Source organism: Erythrolamprus reginae, chromosome 1 (assembly GCF_031021105.1).
Source record: "Erythrolamprus reginae isolate rEryReg1 chromosome 1, rEryReg1.hap1, whole genome shotgun sequence".
NCBI classification, from domain to species: Eukaryota; Metazoa; Chordata; class Lepidosauria; order Squamata; family Dipsadidae; genus Erythrolamprus; species Erythrolamprus reginae.
The window spans coordinates 49,585,776-49,609,812 of NC_091950.1; the positions used below are offsets into that span (position 1 = coordinate 49,585,776).

The window sequence follows — 24,037 nt, forward strand, 5'->3', positions numbered from 1 at the left end:
TTTAAAATTTGCTTAGCATTAACAGTTGGAATGAAAATTCTAGCCTTCGTGACCAATTCCTGAAGTACTTAAAATCTGCAGGGATTTGCAATAGCAATGAAATGTTATTTGCTTACAATACAAAATGCCTTGATTAATTTGTATAAGTGTCCATTTATGATGGAAATCTACATAGAGATGTAAATTAGGAATAAAGCAGCAACTCTACTTTGTGTCACTGGAGATAATTCAATAGTTGACCTTTGGTTTATTTGTTTTTTAATTTTCTGCATGCAATGTTTCTCTCATAGCACTTGAAGCTATACAACTCAGGAGGATACCAACTTGGAGAAGTTGATAAAAATAATCATATAGTGAAGTGGGACCGGTGCTGAAATACTTTGTTTACAGAGTTTTGTTTTTTTGCATGCTTGAACTATGAGCCTATTTTCATTTTCTCCTCAACAAAGATTAGATAACTTCACAGAGGTTAAACAAGGAGATAATGACAAATTAATATTATGGTCTAACAGTTAGCTTGCTTCATTTCAAATCTACTTATAATCAGACATGGGAGAAGAACTAGATGTTTCATTTTATTTGTAAATATTTTGTATTTATTTGTATAAAGCAACAAAAATGAAGCAATTTAACTATCTCTTATCTTCTATTCACTAGTAGTTTCCCAATTTAGCCAGCAATTTAATATACTTAGACTGAAAACAAATGTTTCCTAACTACTTGTTGCAATGGTTTTTTTAACTGATTTTGTAAATTCCTTCCCAGTTAAAAAAATCTGTAAGGTCATATGAGAAATCCTTTTAATTATCCCAGGTTTGTTCCTTCTAAGCATGCTGTCTATTACACATACTTTAAAAACTAAAGAGGAAAATTTCAAGCTTGTAAGATATACCTTGTTGTTGTTGTTGCTTGCTGGAATCTTAAACTCTACCAGCTGATTACAGTTTTTCTACATAAAAATCAAAATTTCAGTTTGCTTCACTTCAGAGTCATATAATTTAGAGAGGGAAATGTATTATTGATGAAAAATAGCTGCAAGGTAGAATTCTTTGCCGATTTGCTACAAATCACCCAAACTTCTATTATGGCTAGATCTATATTCTGTTCACATCTGCTTTTAAATGGCAAAAGAATGACACAATTTTTAATTGTGCTATACTTCCTCATTTTCAGGGTAATTATTAATTAACTTATCCTTAAGTAGTCTTCTCTATCTTGGTCCCTCTAGCTATGCTAGGTCTACAAATTTGTTGTTTGCTCAAAGTTTTGAAAAATCTTTAATACTATCAAACATCTAGAAGAGTCAAATTACACCTGCCATTAATTTTGATATTTTTAAGGAGGGGATCCTGGGGGGTTTTTTAGCACAGAAGCTTATTACACACAAAAGGATAAAATGTATTCCACAATAGTAAGTTGGCCCATGAAAGCTTTAGATTTGTTCATCAGATCTACCTTATTTAAAGCATCTCCCCAACACAAACTTTCCTATATTTGTTATGTATATATACAGGTTTCATCTCCAAAGTAGTTAGAGAAACAAGTTTTGTCCCCAATTTTATCTTTATACTATGTTACCCCGGAAATGAGACCCTGTCTTATATTTGTTTGAACCTTGAAATAAGAACTTGGCCTTATTGCCATGCACTCACTTGGCTTATTATCAGGGGATTTCTTATTTTGGAGGGCACAGGGTAGTATTAAACTGGGCTGAATACACTCCAGTAAGGTTTAAAACCAGATAACATTTTGAACTCTGACTTCTCAGGTAGGCATTCTTTACTATAAATATTCAATTTGCTAAGCTCCTTCACTGTTTTAGAATATATTATTTGTTGGCTATTTATGCCATAATACTATACACTGTCGAGAAACTGCAGCTGAAAAAAAGAGATAAATCTAGTTTTATCGAACTTGAATATTATTGGACAATTCAGCCACTGTAATTTCCAGCCAGCATGACTGCTTAATTCAGAAGGTCATTATGACTTCTGGTATAGCCAAGTATTTAGTCATAATAAAATGCAATTCAGGATATTCAGGCATTTCAACATTTCAAAATCCTAAAGCCAAACAAATATGAATAATGGAATAATGTACAAATAGTATATTGCACAAACATAAATTGGGAGATGTTTTTAGATGAAATTTAAATTACTGATCCAGCCAATTACAAGCCCCTGAACTTTGGGGCTGTGGGTTCTACCCTTTTCCAAAACTTTTATAGCAGACTGTCAGCAATTACATGCTGCACGCAGACAAAATGCTGAGGGGATTGGTAAAATGGCAATCAGAGGTTCTTTTACTTCAATTGCAATCCTGCTCCTTCCTAAGACAGAATCTGGATTCAAATGTTGGTTGCATTGTACAGAATTAAATTGCCTTGCACTGCAAATTCATACCCAGGTATAGAATAGTTAGCATATGAGAAATTTGAACTATGATTGTAGTGTCTTTTTTTTGCCACTCCCTTTCTTTCTATACTTTCACTTCCTGCAAATGCTTACGGTCTTTAAAAGGACATGTCAAAAGACAATTCTCAGAAATGTTCTTACAATGTCCATAATACATATTACCTATTGTTGCTATGTTCTCCCACATTTCTGATGTATTACTAGCTCACTAAGCCTAAATCCTTGACATGTAAAATGCTGGTCAGCATTAACTTTATTTCTGCATGTCGAAGGATCCATTTATCCCCAAGTCTGTGTCATTTTATTTATGTACAGTTATACATGTGTAAAATTTTAAATCCCAAATATTTCTGCACACATTTTTCTGTAAAAACGAGCCTATATCAGCATTATTCTGTCAAAAAATATGTGTATTTCTGCTCAATATTCTTTAGCTTAGAACTACATTTCAAATCCCAAAATTGAGCACAATACAAAAGATAACTTGCTATACTTACTTTCTGAGTACTAATCAAAGAAATGTGAATTAAATCAGTTCACTTTAAAACACAGATCTAATAATTTACCAGCAATTCTCTCTTCAGCAGCTATTAAGATTAAAACAGTAAATGTTTTCAAAGGAGAAAATGAACAAGCCAACTTTCAAAAGAGGCCTTTTCAAACAATGTTAGTTGTTCTATTAGGAAGAGGAAGTTAGAAAATATTTCATTGTTGCTACTATCATCATTTATAATCCTTCTCTAAAGAATCCAAGATTTCATGCATTTTGCTCACACAGCTAGGCCAGAAGAGGTAGTTCACTGGGTGGATTAAATTAAATGTGACTAGAAATTTGAACCCAGTTTTCAGTCACCTGTTACCATTGTTTTTAGTTTAGTTTTTTTTTTTAATAAACTATAGGTTTCTTCCACTTAAAACTATTCATTTAGCAATTGTTTGAAGTTACAATGGCATTGAAAAAGGTGACTTATAACCATGCCTTGCACTTACAAAAAGTGCAAAATTCCCATGGTCATACAATCAAAATTTGGGTGCTAGGTAACCAACAAACACTTATGACACTTGTAGTGACCTGGGGTCATGTGATCACCATTTGATCCTAGTCGGCTTCCAACAAGCAAAGTCAATAGGGGAAACTGAATTTTTTTAATGACTGTGCACTTAACAACTGTAGAAAAAAATGGAGCACCGCCCTCTAAGGCAACATAGGCTCCTTATCTGGACAGATAAAAATCCATGATTTTCTTTTTAAAAATGTAAAAAAAATCTTGTTTTTTAAATTTAAATCTGATTTTTTAAATTTAAATTGAATATTTTTGATTTTTATCAGATTTATTTTAATAAAATGCTTTTGGAGTAAAAATCTATCTAAAGATGGTTTTCTATTTAAGATACTGTCAGCACTCCAATTAACATCTGGGAAATAAATCAGAGTCCAAACCTCGGCCTTCTTCCAAGTTGGCCACGAATTGTAGGCAACCCAATAGTAACTTTTCCTACAGTTCTCCACCCAGGTTAAGGTTCATCCCTTGTCCCCACATCCACAAGTTCATCACGTGGACCACTCCAGTTCTCTCAACGTCCACGATTCTTCCCTATACTTCCAGCTGGTGTTGAACAAAAGATGACATTGAATCTCTGTGGCTAGTCTTTTTTCCTCTCATGCAACCACCCCTTCCCAAATCCCACAGTACTGCAGGCCAAAGTCAGTGAGTCAACAGGAGATCAAAAGAGAAGGCACTGAGGGACAGAGATGATAGTTGCTCTTTAAAAATTATGATTTAAATCGAGTTGATTTAAATCACGCCTTTTTACTAGCAATTTATATTGCGATTTAAATCCTGATTTAAATCGACTTGATTTAAATCAAATCCACCCTGCTGCTTATCTATGACTGTTTAATAACTTGAGAGATTGCTTAACAACTGCAACTCGCAATACTGGGATTGAAGTCATTAAATGAGCAGTCACGTGAATGTCTCATTTAATGACAACCAAAATTCCAATCCAAATTGTGGTCATAAGTCTATCCATCCTTTCCCCATAAGCTTATGTTATCACAACATGCTTTCAAGAGCAGCAAAGATTGCATCACAACCCTGGTTCCATCATTCCCCCCATTAACCAGTTCTTCTCTCACGCCATGCCTCTAACCTTGAACTTTCTAACCAGACATCACGCATACAGTTGAAAGCAAGCAGCATACCATGAAAAACTATAATGAAAAACTTGGCAAATAAATTTCAGTTTTTTTGTTGAACATGTAGGATATATGGCAGGATCTCTAGACTGTTCTCAGAAAAGGAAGAATGGAAACTCACAAAAAACAGCAAAGGATCATCAGAAGACCACTGAGAAGTTCACTCCCAATTCTAAAATAATTGAGCATTATGCAGCCTCAATTGTACATCACATATTATAGAACAGAATTTTTTATTGGCCAAGTGTGACTGTACATACAAGGAATTTGTCCTTGGTGCATATGCTCTCAGTGTACAAATGATGGGCTTCAAATATCGTATTTAGCTACTGCTTACTGAATACATTTTGCTAAGTTTATAAAACATAACTAGCCCAAATCAAACAAACTACATTTTGTCTTGAGATCTTATAAAATTTATTTACTTATTTATGGAGATTTATATAAGCAGTTTCAATTGCAGAAGACATTAAGCACCTTAGTCTCCAAAATAAGGTAGGAGAAAAAACCTACCTGGGATATTTTCCAGCACAATTTACTTACTGATTCAAGAAGAAAGGGACTTTGTTCATAAAGAAAAGGAGCTGGTTACACTAAAGGGCTTACTTAACACAATACTTCTAATAAAGGTTCACTTGACATTGCTGACTTTTCTGTGTGTTAAAGCAGTATCCATTGCGAAGTTTTACTACGTAATTTAACAATGTAATTTAACAAAACATTACTAATAAGGGTTTTTTAATGAAAAGATTGGCTTCTTTAAATTACAGTGATCTGCAAATTCCTTACACTGGATACTACTTTTTTAAAAATACCTTAAGAGAAATGTATTCTTCTTTGGATAAAACCTCAGTTCATCATGAATATATAGCATCTAACTTCTAGTACATGTATATAATAACTCATTGAGCACAATCCATTTCTCTGCAAATATCTAGAATTCAAATTAAATTTTATTACAAACCCAACTTTGATTTAAAAGGGCAGGAAATTTTTTAATTGAACATGGGAATTTGGGATTTGTTTTTACAAGATGTTTTTCAAGAAAATTGATGTTTTTCAAGAAAATTTTATATAACCACAATGCTGCTTTCAACAAATTAACCTACCCCAACCTGATGTTCTCCAAGTACACAGGAACCACCATTTTGGGTATTCTTTCCAATATTGGCTATGAATTGTGGGAACTGTAGCTTACTGAACACATTTGCAGAACATTTACAGAACAAAAGTTACAAAAAACTGACCAGTGATATTTTAGTCATTGGGGTGTATTTATCATGCTAACCCACAATTTAACTATAATTTCTTAAATAAGCTGTAACTGGCTGGGCTCATTCAACACATATTCAAAACTATGGTCTACTGTATAAATCGTAATAGTGGATGCATTCGCATGACGCACACAACTGACACCAATTAATTGTAGTACGACAGAGGATAGAAACAAAATACTGAAAACCGGGAAGCACCACACACATGCAAATTTAGAGAGATTCTTTGCAATACATTTTCCCATTAAAAACCTTAATTCAGCAGGCAACTGATTCTCTTCTAACAGCAAAAATTGATTACACCTGCATTATAACAAACCTCGTCATTACTACTTCTGTGTAAACTCATTTTAGGTTGAGAAAGAAAAAGCAGAAAAACTGATAACAGATCAGTCCATGTATTTTATTCTTAAAACTTCAGGACCATTTCTTGTAAGAGGTCTCTCTTTTACTTGAAAGCGAATTGCATAACACACTAGGATGCTATTTATGAATGATACAACATTCACAACTGCATACATTTAACACTTTCACAAGTTCTCTTTGATCATTTGGTTTCCAAAGCATGGGAAAGAGAAAGACCACATATGACACTCTCAGCCACTCATTCATACCAGTCTAAAATAAAAGGTCACCCAAAGGTGGTTCCTGCCCTCCACACTCTCAGAACTCTGATCACACAGATTAGTTAACTTCATATATAAACATGGCTATAGATTGACTTCCTTACCAACAATTGGCAGGGCTACTACCAAAGAATCCCTTCCCGTTCCTCTCCATACTTTTAGATTCAAACACCTGAAAGCAGCTATACACAAATGTAAAAATAGCAACTCTGAAGTTATGCATTTGTCACATGACTAAGCTGTATGTGGAATTCATGTACAGTACTGCAGTTTCCTAGACAGATATATATTGGGTGTAAAAAGGGAGCTAACATTAGCATGAGACAAGTATATATATTGTAGCATCCTGCTACACCTAGGAACACATGGATTCCAATCAACAGTATGAAATTTACTGGAATTACTGTCAGACTAACTATCCAATAAAAGTAAACATGAGAACAGAACAGGTAGAGGAAAAAACTGAATATATAATCTTCACTTTTTAAAAGAAAGAAAAAGGAGGGATGTAATAATTAGATAAACAGTCTGGAATGTAAAAAGAATCCAGAGAGAAAATGGAAATATTCTGTTATAATAAAATACCACCTTTAATTTTCCCAGGGAAGTCAATGTATATTTTTGTTCTAAACTTCACAATTTTATATAGCATACAGAGTTCTAACACATGCAGATTCTTGTATTTAAAGAATCACTTAGAATAAAGCAATACCCTAGCTAGGAAGATCAAAATTATTTATTTTCTACATTGCAGGCTAGAAACAAAGTGCAAAGAATCAAAAGATTATTAAGGCCACATTCAGTCTAAAGTTGCACAGGTATGCCAAAGTCCTATATGCACATAAGGTATTAGGAAGTAAATGGAAGATAAGAATTAAATTCAAAATATTTCTAAAGTAAGAAACTTTTATTAATTCATCTCAAGACACTTATAAAAAGTTTCATATGGGAGGAGGGAGAGAATCAAATACATATATCTAAAGTAAACAATTGAGCTTCAACTGATCACAAGCTTAATAGGGATCCACAAGAAAAATAGCTGCCAAAGTAAATACATAAGTGCAATTTTCAGCATTCTTCCCAAATGAGAAACAACTTTACTTTGACTTTACTCTGCAGCCTGGCCTCATGGTGAAATATTGTGTCCAGTTCTTTGCATTTCACCTTACGGAGGATATGCACAAATCAAAGATGTTCAAGAGATGGAAAACTCTTGATGGAAATGGCCATCACATGAAAATAGAAGTAGGACCATTTAGAAAAGACAGAAGGCTAATGACATACAAGGTTAGTACCTATGGGAATATCTGTCACATACGAGAGGAAAAAGTTTGTTTCCCGCTTCCAAAAAACAAGGCAAGGTCTAATAAGCTATTTAAAGGGAGATTTTGGTTGACTGCTAGAAGTAACTTTCTTCTAAACAGCAATTAACAGCTCAATATTTTCAACCAATGGGAGGGGTTTCATTTGTCAGTTTTCTAACAAAAACTGAACAGCTATTTGCAGTGGATGTTCCAGTTGTGTATTGCCTCCTCCCAACAGGGAACTGGATGGATTGCAAGGCCCTTGCCTAACTCTGTGGCAGAAAACCAGGGATGTCCTGTTTCAAGGTTTGGCACCTTCATATACCTACAAGTACATTCACCTATTAGGACAATCCGCTAACTGAATAAATCATGAATGGGGCAAAAAACTTATGTCTCTTTATTAAGAATTCCTCAGGGCCAAAAGAAATGGCACATTTTTCAAATTAAACAGGAAATCTTTACTTTAAATATATATATATAATTACAAGGAAACTATTTAAAAGCCAGCATTTAAAAACTAAGGAAATTAATCTTTCCCCCCTTTAAACAAATTGCAGGTATAGTTTCCAATACACTCAAGAGGTAGAGTTTTTAAAAATTGTTTGTCAAGAAAATTTGAATCCCTTTGTTTATTCAGTGTCTCCTTGACATTTTAAATTGGAAAGAAAATATAACCAAGTAGAACATTACGGAGTAGCTTCTCTAAGAAGCAAGGCTGGGTTTAATGAAATTGCAAATCCTAAAGAAAGGGACAAATAAAGAGAGAAAGAAAAGCTTTTTGCCCCATTCCTGACAATAGTAGCATATCTGCAAACACAGGAAGAGAATCAGGAATGCTTCTTTCTCAATGGACAAATTCATTTTCCTGTTTGTTACCAGGTCTACCATGCGCCCCCTAGAAAGTGCTCTGCTGCTTTTCATTAACTGCTCTCCTCTTCTCTTCCTTTGCCTTTTACTTGCTCTAAAATTTCATCATTAAGAAAGCAAGAAGTGAAAGAGCCTTATTCTCCCCACTACCTCAAAAAACCTAATCGGATAAAACCATGCATTAAAAAAAAAGTAATTGGATTTAGGTCAATTGCATCTAAAATAATTATGTGCAAGGGGGAAGGGGAGGAGTCTCAGGGAGTCGACTGGCACCGATTTTCATAAAGGGCCAGCTCTTTCTAACTCTGTGAATATGGAAATAGTAGCCACACCTGAAAACCAGCAAAAAAAAAAAATGAAGGTAGGGGATTTAAAATTAGAAGCTTCTTGTTTTCTTGCTATGTTAACCAGTTTATCTTCCACACACCCCAAAGGGAAAGGACAAAAAGAGAAACCTTTCTTTCTGAAACAGATTTCATATTAAGGAAGTAAAACCCCAGAATAACTCCACTGTCCTCCTCGCCCCCCTCCTTCCTTCCTGAGCCATTCCCAAGCGTGCTTGCTGCCACCTTTCCTGAACTCATTTCAATCTATCCATCCTCAAATTCTTTTCTTTCTTTCTCCCCCCACCCCCACACATACCTTCCCATTTTTTCTTTCTTTAAATTGCTGGCCAGACAGGCAATCAAGGCAGGGAAGGGTCATTTTTACCTTTTACCCTCTTTCATTGAAAACTCACTTTAAAAAACAACACACACAAATAAAACAACAGGAAGGAAGTGTCCTCTAATCTCACTTTTCATATATATTTGGGTGGGAAGAGGTGGCCTTTTAACGATCCAGATCAAGGCTTCCCCCCTCGGGGATTAATTCATTCAACTCCACGCATATACAATCCCCCCCCCCCAAATAAAGTCCACCTTAGAAGCTGGCCAACGGTTTGCCACCTTGATTGCAACCCTTAGCGAAGAGACAAATCCCTCTCATACAGAAACTGGTGAGTTTTACCCACGAGGAAGACCGCCATTTATTTATTATTTATTTATTTGGACTTATATGCCGCCCTACTACTCCCAGAGGGCTCAGGGCGGCCATCAGGTTGGTTTTGGGGGGGGGGGGACAGATGGCAGGAGGAGCGGGAAGTTGCAAAGAGAGAGAAGACCCACCACCTCTTTTTTCCAAAATTACGATGGAGAAGTCGTGAAAGAAGGAAGAGATTATGTGCTTTTGGGGGGGGGGGGAGGAAGGGAGGGAAAGGGGGGGAAATGACTCACCAGGATCAAAGTCAGGAACAACCGCTTGATACTGGGGTCCCACTCTCATGCCTCCTCCTCCTGACACGGGTGGCCCAAAATAAAAAATAGAAATAAAACAAAAGAATGGTTATTTCTCCAATTCGAGCTTTCCCCCCCTTCCTCCTCGCGCGGGTTGTCGCTGTGGTAAAAAGAGTTGGGGGGGGGGTTGGTGTGAAGGCGGGCCAATCTTCTCGGTCATCTCTTCCCCCCCCCAAAAAAAAATAGAGACTCACCGTGCTCCTCATCGCTGGAAGAGCCGGAGCTGCCTTCTTCCCAGTTGTTGTTGCTGCTGCTATTCCCATTGGGCGATGCTGCCGCCGCTGCCAAACTTTTGTGATTCCCATTGTTCGCGCTGTTGTTGGCGCTGGCGGAGGCGTTGTTGGAAGCGTTGTTGGCCGCGCCGCTGGCATTATGGTTGTTCCTGCCCCTTCTTTTCCCCGAGACCTCCGGGCCCTTTTCTATCATGGTTGGCATTGGTTGGGGGGAGGGGGGGCAGACCGGGGGGCGGGTGGGGGGAGAGGGGGGGGAAGCGCGGACTCGGAATTGAGTGAGAAAAGCGGAAAGAAAAAAACAGCACTTAATTCTCTTTCTGCAAAAAAAAAAAAAAGGAAAATTTAAAAATAAAAATAAAAAAAAATCAGCTCCGGGGAAGTTGGCCGCAAACTGAAGGCTTCGCGCTATCCCCGCGCTATTTGCAAGTTTTAGATTACGGGACTTTTTTCCTTCTTCGCTCCTTTTTTTCCCCCCCTTCTCCTCTTCTCCTCCTCCTTCTTCTTTTCCAAATTCCCTGCAATGAGATGAAGCCCCGAACTTTAAAAGCTCATCCCTTTCCTTGCACTTCCCTTTGCAACTGGGACTACTAGTCACTGTCAACCTGAGCTGCTAGGCTCCCTCGCCAGCCTGCCCCCCCGCTCCGGCCATTGGCCGCCCGCACATTTTGGGAAGCTTTCCCTACTCCCCATTGGCTCGTTCTTCCCGTCCATCAAACCGGCCCGAGGCTTCCGTTTGTTTAAGTTAGGTGGAGAGGCGTATCGGTCCGCTCTACGTGGTGAGGGCTTTGCAATCTCTACGCCCAATGATACAGCTTGTTCCAAGGCTACATTGTATCGTTATATAGAGGGGGGGAAGGGGGGAGTTGGGCAGCTGCCCTATAGCTGAGTTCTAACGGCCCCCGCTTAGAAAGGGGCCACGGGTGCAAAGGCACCGCCTCGGGGGTGGAGGGGTCGCGGCGGGGCGAGCTGCACCCCAGGGGTCGCCTCTCGCGCTCTTCCTCTCACTTTCTTCCCTCAGAAAAGAGGGGTAAAAAGAGTAGCGTGGGACTATTTTCTTCCATCACCCCTCCTCCTTCTCCTCCTCCTCGGCGGAAGGCTATCGGCGACATACGCCGAACAGTTTGAATGGAATCTCCATACAAAGAAAACTAAAAGAGCCCCGCGAAGTGGCTCCGCGTTCTCGCCGTACAGTTTCGACGCGTGTTGCCACGCGTGTTCGTGGGAAAGGGGCTTTCTTTTCTCCCGCCTCTTCCCCCCCCCCTCCGAGTGGACAAACCTCCCTCCGTTAAGAAGCGATGTGCCCTTTACTGGTGGGGGGAGGTCGTGAGAGAAAGCGAGTCAGGGCTTGGAAGAGCGGGGGGGGGGACTCTGAATTGCTGGAGTTTTTAAAGCAAACCGGGTTTGTCTCGCGGCGCCGATTTGAGAGAAGCCGAGCTTTTTGAAGGGATTAAAAAGGAAGTCAACTTTCCATGCTGGTTTTCCCGGGGGGCACTTTGTCGTCTCCGTGGCCTCTTCCCTTTTTCCAATGTCAAGTGAAAGAAAACCCTGAATTTTGGATTCGAAATGTCTCCTTTCAAATGTGCACCCAACCGACAGTAAACGCTGCTAGTTGGAATCGGCCGCTAGGGCCCCGAGAAAACGGACTGGGGCTAATGGCACAAATGGGTTAATATGAATCCCAAACGGGGGAGGGGGGGGGACAGCCCTTTCTCAGCGTCTTCCCCACGCCGCCCATGAGGAGGAAGTGTGCTGAGAAGGAACTTGCCAACATCTAACCATGTTTTCCTACCTAAAGAAAGGCGGGGGGGAGGGAAGAGCAGCTTTGAGGATTTATCTGGTGCATAAGTGCACGCGAGTGCCTTCCGTCCCCTGTCCTAATGTTTCTCTTTTACTAGTTTTGTGTATATAATTATTATTATATCTTTGTATACTACCAATACGACTTGACAAAACAAATAAAAAAAATAAATGCCTGGTCTTTCCCTTGCAAGATAGATTTATATATATATACATACATACATACATACATACATACATACATACATACATACATACATACATATATATATATATATAGTGTGTGTGTGTGTGCGCATGTGTGTATATGTGTGTATATATATATATGTGTGTGTTTTTTCATTATCAGCAAAAGTTACAGACACGCATATATACATTTTCAATTCATTTCAATTTAATTCATTTTCTATTCAGCAATTCAGTTACACACACACACATATACTGTATATATATATATATATATATACACAGGCATACAGACACACATAATTAAACATTTACACACACACACAAACGAGCCACCTAAATGTATTGAAGACCAACTTAGCTGCAAAGCAGAAAGTGAAACTTAAAAGAGAAAAATGGAAGTACGTACCAAAACAAAGATGGTGGTTATTTTTCTTTTCTTTTTATTATTTTTTATTGATTTTCTTAAAATAGACACACATACAAACATTAAACACAAAATGGGGATACATTTTCCCCGCTTATCTTGAAAGTATAAGTTCAAATACAGAAAAAGAATACATAATTAGATATATATTGTATGTTAAAAAATTTACTAAATTTGAGTTAAGGTGGTTATTTTTCAAGATGCCTCTAGGTTCCAGTCCTGTTCTCAGGAGCCTTCTAGCCATGAGCTGTCTCCAAAACTAATTGCTTTCTCTGTGCTTCCATCTTCAAAGTGGAGTTAGCAAAGCATCGAGTGGCGCAAAGATGGGAATGCTGCCTCTCCAAGGCTGTACTGTTTAGGCAGAGACTGCTGTGTTCTTTTGTGAACTTTAGTAATGTGTAAGAGTCTTCGGGCCTATCCAGGGCTGAGATAAAAGCATTCTCCACTCAACCTTTAGTCCCTACAACTATCCTAACAAGTAATTTAATTTTCCCATTGCTGATCCTCTACCCTACCTCTGTTTCAAGTCACTGCAGTCTCCTGACTTCCCTCCAAGGTAATGGATGACAAATGACTTTTCCTCCCAGCTCCGTTAAAGTGCTATCTGTGTGTCCTTCAGCCATCGGAAAGCTTACCAGTGCAAAATCTGCTATCCCCATTCCAGATCCCTATTCTGTCACTTTAGTCTGTGTCCTAGTTTGTCTCCAGAAAGTGCAAGGTATATTAAGTGAAGCTATTGGTTAACCTTCTGGATTTTCTGCTTTTTTAAATATGACCAGCTGAAGAGAAACCCTCCACCAGCAATGGATTGCTAATATTTCGATCCGGTTCTCTGTGGTGGTGGCAGGAGGCTCCGCCCACCTGCCCGGGATGCAGAAACATCATGGGAGTACGAACTGGTAGTAAAAGCATTTAGAATCCTCTACCAATCATAGCATTGCTGGGTTTAGCCATCAATCAAAACTATCAAATTCAGATTCAATTGATCCAATCTGCTTCTGGAGGCCCTAGTAGACAGCCGCTTAAATATCAGCCAGCAATACTGCAGCTGTCAAAAAAGTTAGTGCAATCTTAGGCTGCATTAACAGGGATAGAATCAAGATCATGTGAAGTGTTAATATCACTTTATAATGCTTTGATAGGGCCACAGTTGGAATACTGCATCTTGTTTAGTCACCACGATGTGAAAAAGATGTTGAGACTCTAGAAAGGAGCAGAGAAGGGCAACAAAGTTAGTTAGGGCTAGGCTAGAGGCTAAAACATTAACAACAGTTTCAGAATTGCTTCTGTCTAGTGAAAAGAACTAGAGACAATGTGATAACAATGTTCCAATATTTGAGGGTCACCCACAAAAAAAGGGGGGGTCAAACCTATTTTCCAAGCACTTGAAGTCAGGAAAAGAAGCAATGGATAGAAACTAATCAAGGAGAGCAACCTAGCAACTAAGGAGAAATTGCTTGATAGAACAATTGCCAGTAGAATGGGTTGCCTTCAGAAGTTGTGGGTGGTCCATCACTGGAGGTTTTTAAGAAGAGATTGGACAGCCATTTGTCTGAAATGGTTTCATGCTTGTAGAGGGGGATGGTCTAGAACAGTGTTTCCCAACCGTAGCAACTTGAAGCTATTTGGACTTCAACTCCCAGAATTCCCCAGCCAGCATTTGCTGGCTGGGGAATTCTGGGAGTTGAAGTCCAAATGTCTTCAAGTTGCCAAGGTTGGGAAAGACTGGTCTAGAAGACCTTCAATGTCCCTCCCGGCTCTTGTTCTTTTTAATTTAATTATGAGGGTGCTGAAAAAAGTGACTTAAAACTGGTCCTAACACTTAATCATTACAATGTCCCTGAGGTCATGTGATCAAAATTTGACCACTTCGTAACTGGCAAAGTATCTATAGTGGTTACAACGTCCTGAGGTCACATGATTTCTGTGTTCCAGTGGTGCTTCCAATAAACAAAGTCAATGGAAGAAACTAGGTTCACTAAATGACCAGATGATTTCTTTAACACCTGCAGCAAAAAGAGTTGTAAAATTGGGTGCAATTCACTTAACTACTTCATTGCTTAGCAATAGAAATTTCGGTCCCAGGTTTGGTTGTAACTCAAACACTTAGAGGCCAAAATTATAGTCATAAGTCATGGCAGTCATTAACCCTGTCCTCATGCCTGATCTTATTACCTTTTTTTTTTTTGCAGTGGGAGTTAAGAGAGCACTGAGGTCATCAACCAAATGCCCTCATTATCAAATCCAGAAGCTAGCAAAAGAAAAAAATGCCAAAATTGCAGTCAGATCTTCATGGAATGCTGCAAACACATAAATCTGAGGCTTGCACAAGTTTGCTGCTACGGTTTACACAGGATTCCTTTGGCATTGCTGCGGTATGATGACTTGAGAAGGTGCATCACATGACAGGAGTTCCTTCTCAGTCTGCGATGCACCAATGCCTAGTAACCTTGACGCTGTGTTTAAGTGAGGCTGAGAGTTTGTGCCTTTTTCCTGGACAGTCATTAAGTGAATGGCTTGCACTGACAGTCAATCTTCTCCAGACCCAAAACCTCCATACGAAACAGACTGAATTCACTTCCTTCCTCCTTCCAAAGTACAGTAGGTTTAAATAGTCAGGCTGCACAAGATCTGTGATCATTGCTAACTTTATAAAAGTTTCCATGTTTTAATTAACAGTAATTAAAGTTCACAATATATCCAGAGAAAGAAGAAAATGGAAATGAAAGAAAGGGATCCTTCTAAATGCTTTTTAAATAATGCTTTTATTTTCTCCTTTCTTTCTTTCATTATATAGTGGTACCTCATCATACGAACTTAATTGGTTCCAGGAGGAGGTTTGTAAGGTGAAAGGTTCATAAGATGAAACAATGTTTCCCATAGGAATCAATGTAAAAGCAAATAATGCCCCAAACTTTAGAAGGGAGGCGAACAGAGGGCAGGGAGGAGCAGCTAAAGGGGGCGGATGGAAGAAGCAAGGCTAGGCTAAAAGGTGAGTGTGAAGGAAGGAAGGCAAGGGGGGCGCCCCTCCCTTTTCTTTCTTCAAAAGACACCCTTTCAGTGCCTTTGCAAGCACGTTGTTCTCTGCAAAATGTTTCCTCCCCCAAGCTGCTCCTCCCTCCTCCCTTTTCTTTCTTAAAAAGACACCCTTTCAGTGCCTTTGCAAGCACGTTGTTCTCTGCAAAATTTTTCCTCCCCCAAGCTGCCCCTCCCTCCTCCCTTTTCTTTCTTCAAAAGACACCGTTTCAGTGCCTTTGCAAGCACCTTGTTCTCTGCAAAATGTTTCCTCCCCCAAGCTGCCCCTCCCTCCTCCCTTTTCTTTCTTAAAAAGACACCCTTTCAGTGCCTTTGCAAGCATGTTGTTCTCTGCAAAATGTTTCCTACTCCAAGCAGCCCCTCCCTTTTCTTTCTTCAAAAAAGGGGGGAAAAAGAAACCCCTTCATCCCAGCAGTAGCTGCTTGGGTTCGTAAGGTGAAAATAGTTCGGAAGAAGAGGCAAAAAAATCTTAAACACCGGGTTCGTATCTTGAAAATTTCGTTAAAAGAGCCGTTCGTAAGATGAGGTACCACTGTACTACCAAGAGGGAGGGAGAGAGAGAGAGAGAGAGAATGAAAATGTTAATGCTTATAAAATATTGCAGTTATTAGTGACCAGTGAGTTTATATTATAATTTGTCAGTGTGTTTGGTATAGTGTTTAAAAGTGTCAGACTAGAAATCAGGATACCATGATTTCTAGACTATGCCTTAGCTACAAAGCCAGCTGGGTGACTTGGGACCTGTCACTTCTGTCACCCCCTAGGAAGAAAGAACTGCCAGGCCACTTCTGAAAAAAGCTGCCAATGAAAGTGCAGGGGGCAATTATCAGGAGCCCAAAATGACATGAAAGCACAACTCCCAAGCATGTATCTGACTGACATCATGTTATATACGTTATAGTATATACTATACTTTAAGAAAGAAATACATAAGTAATATGTCACTACTGTGTGTATTTTTAATTTACTCATATTCTTGTACTGTGACGCACAGTTTTATATTTGGTCTGGGAAAAGCTGCACAAAACAATTTTTCCCCCACACGAGGCACGTCAGAAATTAGAGGGAACATTGCAGGGAGGTGATCAGTGGGAGTGGGAGTGGTTTGTGTAAAAATTTGGCAGTAGACCAGGAATAGGTTCAGAATGGAGCAGTTGGGGGGGCAGGGGGGCACGCACATGCACATAATAGAAATATACACATAAACATTGAAAACAGTCAAATTTGTAGTAATACATTTTTATGTATTAGTCATATTTTCTGTGTATCCTGATTTTAATATTTTGAAGTATTAATACGACATATATAAATATATGGTTTTCTAAATTAAAATGCATCCTGAAGAATCCTTATGTACAGTTTAGCGGCCCTGTTTCTGAGCTTTATACCATTGGTCTACAGCAGTGTTTCCCAGCGAATGCTGGCTGGGGAATTCTGGGAGTTGAAGTCCAGATATCTTCAAGTGGCCAAGGTTGGGAAACACTGGTCTACAGGATCCAGCACTTCTGTTAAAACAACATAGGGAGTTTTGCAAGCTCTGCCCCATTTATGTATCACAGTACACACACACACACACACACAAAAAGGGAGCTTATATCATGTTAGTGCTTTTGTCACTGCAGGTTGAGCCATCGGGTACATTGCCAGAAGCTCAAGGAAGTGCACGGTACAGCAGAAGAGTCCAACTCTTTCAGGTCCATCGAACAGCTAATGTGTATGCTTTATAGGGGTCTAGTATGAATGAACCTGAAACAGAATGCAAAGACATCGGGGGGATTAGAGGTACTCTCACCAGCCTGTGCCATTGACTAGGAAGTATGTCTAGTTTTATACATGTTGATATACATGCCTCTATGATGGGATGCAGCAGAAGAAAGATGACGCCAACACATATTTGTGCTGTGATTAGGTCCAAGTGGGAAAAATCCATAGTCATATATCTGAGCATAAACTATAAGAGTGATAGCTTTTAGACTTATATACCACTTCACAGGGCTTTACATCCCTCTCTAAGCAGAGTATTGCCCCCAACAATGGGTCCTAATTTTACTAACCTTGGAAGGATGGAAGGCTGAATCAACCATGAGCCACTGAGGATCGAACTGCTGGCAATCAGTAGAATTATTTATTTATTTATTTATTTATTCAATTTTTATGCCTCCCTTCTCCTTAGACTCAGGGCGGCTTACAACATGTTAGCAATAGCACTTTTTAACAGAGCCAGCATATTGCCCCCACAATCCGGGTCCTCATTTTACCCACCTCGGAAGGATGGAAGGCTGAGTCAACCTTGTGATGAGATTTGAACCGCTGACCTTCAGATCAACAGTCAGCATCAGTGGCCTGCAGTACAGCACTCTACCTGCTATACTGCTTTCTAACCACGGTTACACCATGGCCCTATGTTCTTGAGCTCTTTGGAAAAAAGACAACAATAGAGCTACTGTATTATATTGTTTGTTTGTTTTGTCCAATACACAATAATATACAATGAGGGTTATAGAGGATATAATCAGGTAGAATGTATTAAAGGGAGAATAGAGGAGAAAATAAAGGAGTAAAATATAACTATGAGAGAATAGCAGAAAAAGATATAGAGATAGAAGAGAAGATATAGGAGATATAGGAGAGACAATAGGACAGGGGACGGTAGGCACTCTGGTGTACTTATGTACACCCCTTATTCATGAATAGCAACTCATATGAGTTGGTTTTGCTCAAAATGACACCATTCAAACATATGACGTAGGTTCCAGTTAACTAATGAGAAACTGTAGATGAGATTAAATTAGAATTCTTTATTGGCCAAGTGTGATTGGACACATAAGGAATTTGTCATTGGTGAATAAGCTCTCAGTGTACATAAAAAGAAAATATACATTCGTCAAGAATCATAAGGTACAATACTTGATGATAGTCATAGAATACAAATAAGCTATCAAACATATCTTTATAAAATCCACTTTAAGTTGGAAAGCTTCTAAGGCCTGGGGGAATCAAACACTAGATGGATGGTTTTTACTACAAACTGCATAATATTTTTCTTGCTTGTATTTAAGCGTAGCAGAAACATGTCTGGAAACATTGTTTTTCTTCCATATGTCCATGACATTGCCTCCATCTCTTCCTGAACTGATGAATGAGACAGCTCCATCATTAGCTGTACCAGAATTAAAGTAGTATATTTCCACTTATTCCAACATTGTCCAAGGACAACTTCAAGGTGCGCAAAATCTATTAGACCTTGGTATCTATTACCTTAGAAGAAAATAGGTAACTGCAGCGACTTTAAAGAGAGATAGGGAAAGAACTGGCAATAGGGACACTATATTTGCCACTGGTGCAGTTTTCTGCCAACTGAATAGTGGAGAATTATTTAACCTCAGCAGTGGAGAAAGGTGCATAGTTATTCTGACTGAGCTGTAAAACTTTTCATAGTTACCTGATTGACTTTAGCTTAGAATGTTGTGCAAATCCAGCAGTTCTGGGTTTTTTCATGTATGTTTTTTCATATAAACTGTTCTGCCAGGCTCTCTGGTATGAGCCTCCCAAAAATTCAAGGATACAAATTTCAGACACACACATGTTTGAAAATTCAAAACTATGTTCTTTATCACAAAATTCAAAAGAAACAAAGCACCCTTTTTGTATTGCAAAGAGCACTCGTCCCAAAACAACCTTGTAGGCTGTACAATTCCCTTAATCATTCCTTAAGTACTTAGCTAGCAGCTGTGAAGAAACGTCACAGCCCTCCTTCTTCCAACGAAGTGAGACACACACACACTTTGCTCTGCTTTGGTTTCAAAGGCGTGAAAAATCAACAAACAAAGTCAGGAAAACAGCAAAACACGGTCCTGAAGAACTGCGATCAGATAATCTTCCACAACGGCCAGACCAACACGCTGCTATTTGTATCAGCAGCTCTAATTACTAGAGCCCCACCCAAACACAGGTGGCCTCTCTTATCTCCTGTAATATGTCCTCAATTGGTCTCTTCTACGCATAACTCTGAGCCTGTGTGGGTCCAAGACTTCTGCATCCGAATCGACTGAAGATAATTGAGATTGGCTTCCTGGGCTGTGTGCCAAGCCCCCCTCGTCTAAGTCACCCCCACCTTCTTCTTCATCCGAGAAAAGTGCACTACCTGCCTCTGTCGGCAATAAAACAGGCCTATAACATGTTGATGTTTCCCCTGCATCCACCTCCACATTCCTTGGGGCAGGAGCTGGGCCAGAGCCAACCACAACATAAACTAGGATTAGTTTCCTCATATTTTAGAAATGGTTTGAGTTGTTCCCATTTAGAGCTGAAAATGTTAGGATTTTTCTTTCTACAGCACAGTTTCTCTACTCATTGAACTATAGATAGTTCTCACTTAGCAATTGTTTAGACTTTGTGATAGTTTTGAACAGTGGTGGGTTGCTATTGGTTCGCTCTGAATTGGGAGAACCGGTAGTGGCAGTGGTAGGAGCAGGGGTGGGCAGCAGGTAAAACAGGGTGGAACACAGTTCCACCGGCAAAAATCTTTTTTAAAATCTTTTTTAAAATTTTATTTATTTATTTATTTTAAAAAAGCCATCTGCGCATATGCAGGAAGAGCCAGCAGGTCCCTGATTTCTGTGGCCAATCACTTCTCCGCCCATCTTGCTTCTCTATACACCAGTGCTGGCCTTTAGAGCAGTATTTCCTAACCTTGGCAATTTGAAGATATCTGGACTTCAATTCCTAGAATTCCCCAGCCAGCGAATGCTGGCTGGGGACTTCTGGGAGTTGAAGTCCAGATATCTTCAAGTTGCCAAGGTTGGGAAACACTGCTTTAGAGGAAGGTTTTGTTTTTCTAGATTGCGGTTTGCATGTTGCCTTCCTTACTTTTTGCAGCATCTTAAACTACTTTACAAATCCTTTGGTTGGAAAGAGGAGGACCTGCTGCGCTGGTAAGGAACAATTTTTTTAATTTATCAGGGTTTATTTCTTTATTGTGCACATGTGATGAGACATCGGCTAATGGAGAAGCCCAGCCTTTGAATCTATGAGTGTGTGCAGAATTATTTTTTTAAATTTCTAGGAGGGCAGCATTTCAGAGGATATTTGGCATACAGACTCATGAATGAGGACTAAATACACCCAGGCAGCAGCAAAGGATGGAGCATCATTTTTCTCAGCACTATGCTTAGAAGAGCAAAAGGGCAGAAGGGCAACCTCACCAAAGGCACCTCATACTATTCCCCCAGTAATCAGTCACATGACTCGCAGGCCATCCCCACCCGGTCACATGACCTTCAAGCCATTCCCATCCGGTCACCTGACATCTGGTCACATGGCTGGCAAGCCACTCCCACCCAGTCACATGGTATGGAAACCATTCCTACCTGATCACATGACCTTTAAGCCATCCCCCAGTCACATGGCCAGCAAGCCACTCCTACCCATTCACATGACCTGCAAGCCACTCCTACCCATTCACATGACCTGCAAGCCACACCCACAAAATAAGCCACACCCACAGTGTGGCAGTAAATTTTTTGGCAGCCCTAGTCTGGGTGGGAGGCTCCACCCACCCACCCAGAAGTCATCAAAAATGCTCTGTGCATGCATAGAAGGTTCTGCACATGCGCAGAAACACCCCCATGCAGAAGCGTTGCACCCATGCAAAGCACGCCCACATGCTCCCGTTCCTGAACTGGTAGCAAAGGTAAGTGAAAACCACCACTGGTGTTGAACAAGGAGGCCCACTCCTGCTCCTCATGCTTGTAGCTAAGGCAACATCCACAATGTCATATAATCACAATTTGTATAATTGGCAACCAATTCATCATTTGTGACTTTCTGGCTTCCAACAAGCAAAGACCAAAGGGAAACCAGTGTGAGTTTGAAAAAGGTGATCACATGACTTCAGGATACGGCAGCTATGCAGTATTTGCCTAATAACAGCAACTGAGACCACCAGAACTGCCATCATAAATTGGTGTGATTCGACGACATCACACCTGATGACCACATTGCTTATCAGTGGAGTTCTCAGTTCCAATTACTGTTTGTAAGACAGGACTGCCTGTATAACTCTTAGAACTAAAAATGCTGAAGATTGACTGTCCTGCATGTATATGCATCTCGATTTTCCTGAAATAAATGTCTTTCTGGGCCTCACGTCTGAGGTAAAGTGCTATCTAATCAGCCTTGAGTAGGCAGAAACACTTTTTTTAAAAAAATAGATCAATAATAAAAACATTATGAAGTATAGCAATTTTTCTGCATCTATATCTTGCTTAATTGTGATGGAATTTTTAAAACTTGCTGACCAGCAGATTATTTATAAGGCTTTCATAAAAGGCTCCAGCTGCTTTGAATTTTCTCCTTCAAGCCTAATTAGGTGGCATACTGGAGATTTTTGAAAAGTTCACTGGTTATTGTGCAGGATTCTGTATCATTAATATTATGCTTAAACTGGGTTGACATATCAAGAACGGGTGGGTTCTAACTTACCTCACTGCAGGTTCGCTTCCTCCTGTGCTGAATGGCGCACCAAACAACACAGAGTGTCAAACAAACTAAAAACATAAAAAATTTAAAAAGCAAGATGGTAACCACATGCACAGTGCCAGAAACTGGGCTTTTGCACTTGCTCAGAAGAAAAATAAAATTAAATAAATAAATAATTTTTAAAAAACAAGATGGCCACCATATACACAGTGCCAGAAACTTAGCTTCTTCCACATGCTCAGAAGAAAAATAAATTTAAAAAATTAAAAGATGGCAGCGCCCACGGACCAGCACCAACTGAACTAGTTCCGTGACATCATCATGACATCACCAGTGGGTTGCTATTGGTTAAGATGCAGAGGTTACTTCATCATCAGAAATCGAATTTACGGGACCGTCTCTTGCCACAAACCTCCTACAGACCTATAAGAGCACACAGAGTTGGCTTCCTCCAGGTCCTGTCAGCCAAGCAATGTAGGCTGGTGGGACCGTGGGGGAGGGCCGTCTCTGTTGCCGCCCCGGCTCTATGGAATCAACTCCCCCCTGATGTCCATACTGCTCCCACCCTATTGGCCTTCCATAAGGCCACGAAGACCTGGCTTTGCCGACAGGCCTAAGGGCCATGAACCAACAACAATAATGGCTAAATTGCACAAATGTTTAGTATGCATGTTGGATTAGTTACTATGTTTATCAGGGTTTTTAATTAATGGTTTTATAACTTAGTTTTATATTTGACTTCTTTTTATTGTCTTGTATTTTATATTGTTGTAAGCCGCCCTGAGTCCTTCAGGATTGGGCGGCATAGAAGTCGAATTAATAAATAAAATAAATAAATAAATAGATAAATCTATCTACAAAAAGCTCAGCTTATATCATTTCAAAACAGTGACCCAAGCAGCTACATTTTCATTTATGTGTAAGAAATCAGATTCAAGTTGGGCTTCAGTTACCACTAAGACTGATTTGTGTAACATAATTGGAGTACAGGTTGTCCTTGAGCTTTGATCACAATTGAGCCCAACAGTTCCATTACTAAGCAAAACAATTATGTTAGCTTTGCCCCATTTTGCAACCTTTCTTGTCACCGTTGTTAAGTGAATCACTGTGGTTTTTAAGTTAGTAACGTAACTGAGTCTGGCTTCTCCATTGGTCGCAAAAGTTGATCACCATGACTGTGGGATAATGCAACCATCGTAAATACTGTATTTATTTATTTATTTATTTATTTATTTATTCATTCATTCATTCATTCATTTATTCATTCATTCATTTGTCCAATACACAAATACATAGGAAGAAAAAAGATATGTGGTAATATATATAAGGGTAAAAGTAAACTTAGAGGAGAAGATATATGAAAGGAAGAGAATATATATGATAGATGAAAGAAAGAAAAGACAATTGGACAGGGGACGAAAGGCACTCCGGTGCACTTATGTACGTCCCTCACTGGCCTCTTAGAAACCTGGAGAGGTCAATCGTGGAGAGTCTAAGGAAGAAATGTTGGGGGTTAGGGGTTGACACAATTGAGTCCGGTAATGAGTTCCACGCTTCGATAATTCTATTGTTGAAATCATATTTTTTACAGTCAAGTTTGGAGCGGTTCGTATTAAGTTTGAATCTGTTGCGTGCTCTTGTGTTGTTGCGGTTGAAGCTGAAGTAGTCATTGACCGGTAGGACGTTGCAGCATATGATCTTGTGGGCAATACTCAAATCGTGTTTTAGGCGCCGTAGTTCTAGGCTTTCCAGGCCCAGGATTGTTAGTCTATTTTCGTAGGATATTCTGTTTCGAGTGGAGGAGTGGTGGGCTCTTCTGGTGAAATATCTTTGGACATTTTCAAGGGTTCTATCCA

The 24,037-nt window shown here is 39.5% G+C and overlaps 1 protein-coding gene across 4 annotated transcripts in view; it reads right to left on the reverse strand.

The window, feature by feature from the left end:
* The window catches only part of RCOR1 (REST corepressor 1), a 153,772-nt gene extending 142,914 nt beyond the window's left edge, over positions 1–10,858 (reverse strand). For 3 of the 4 annotated variants that reach the window (XM_070752095.1, XM_070752084.1, XM_070752067.1), the window contains exons 1-2: positions 10,217–10,829; positions 9,963–10,022 (exon numbers count right to left, since the gene is read on the reverse strand). In XM_070752095.1, the coding sequence (XP_070608196.1) occupies positions 9,963–10,022; positions 10,217–10,457 (301 nt within the window). In that variant the 5' untranslated portion in view covers positions 10,458–10,829. Of the gene's footprint in view, positions 1–9,962; positions 10,023–10,216 lie in introns of all 4 variants that reach the window. The other variant, XM_070752076.1, reaches the window with a different exon arrangement.
* Positions 10,859–24,037: the final 13,179 nt, after the last annotated feature.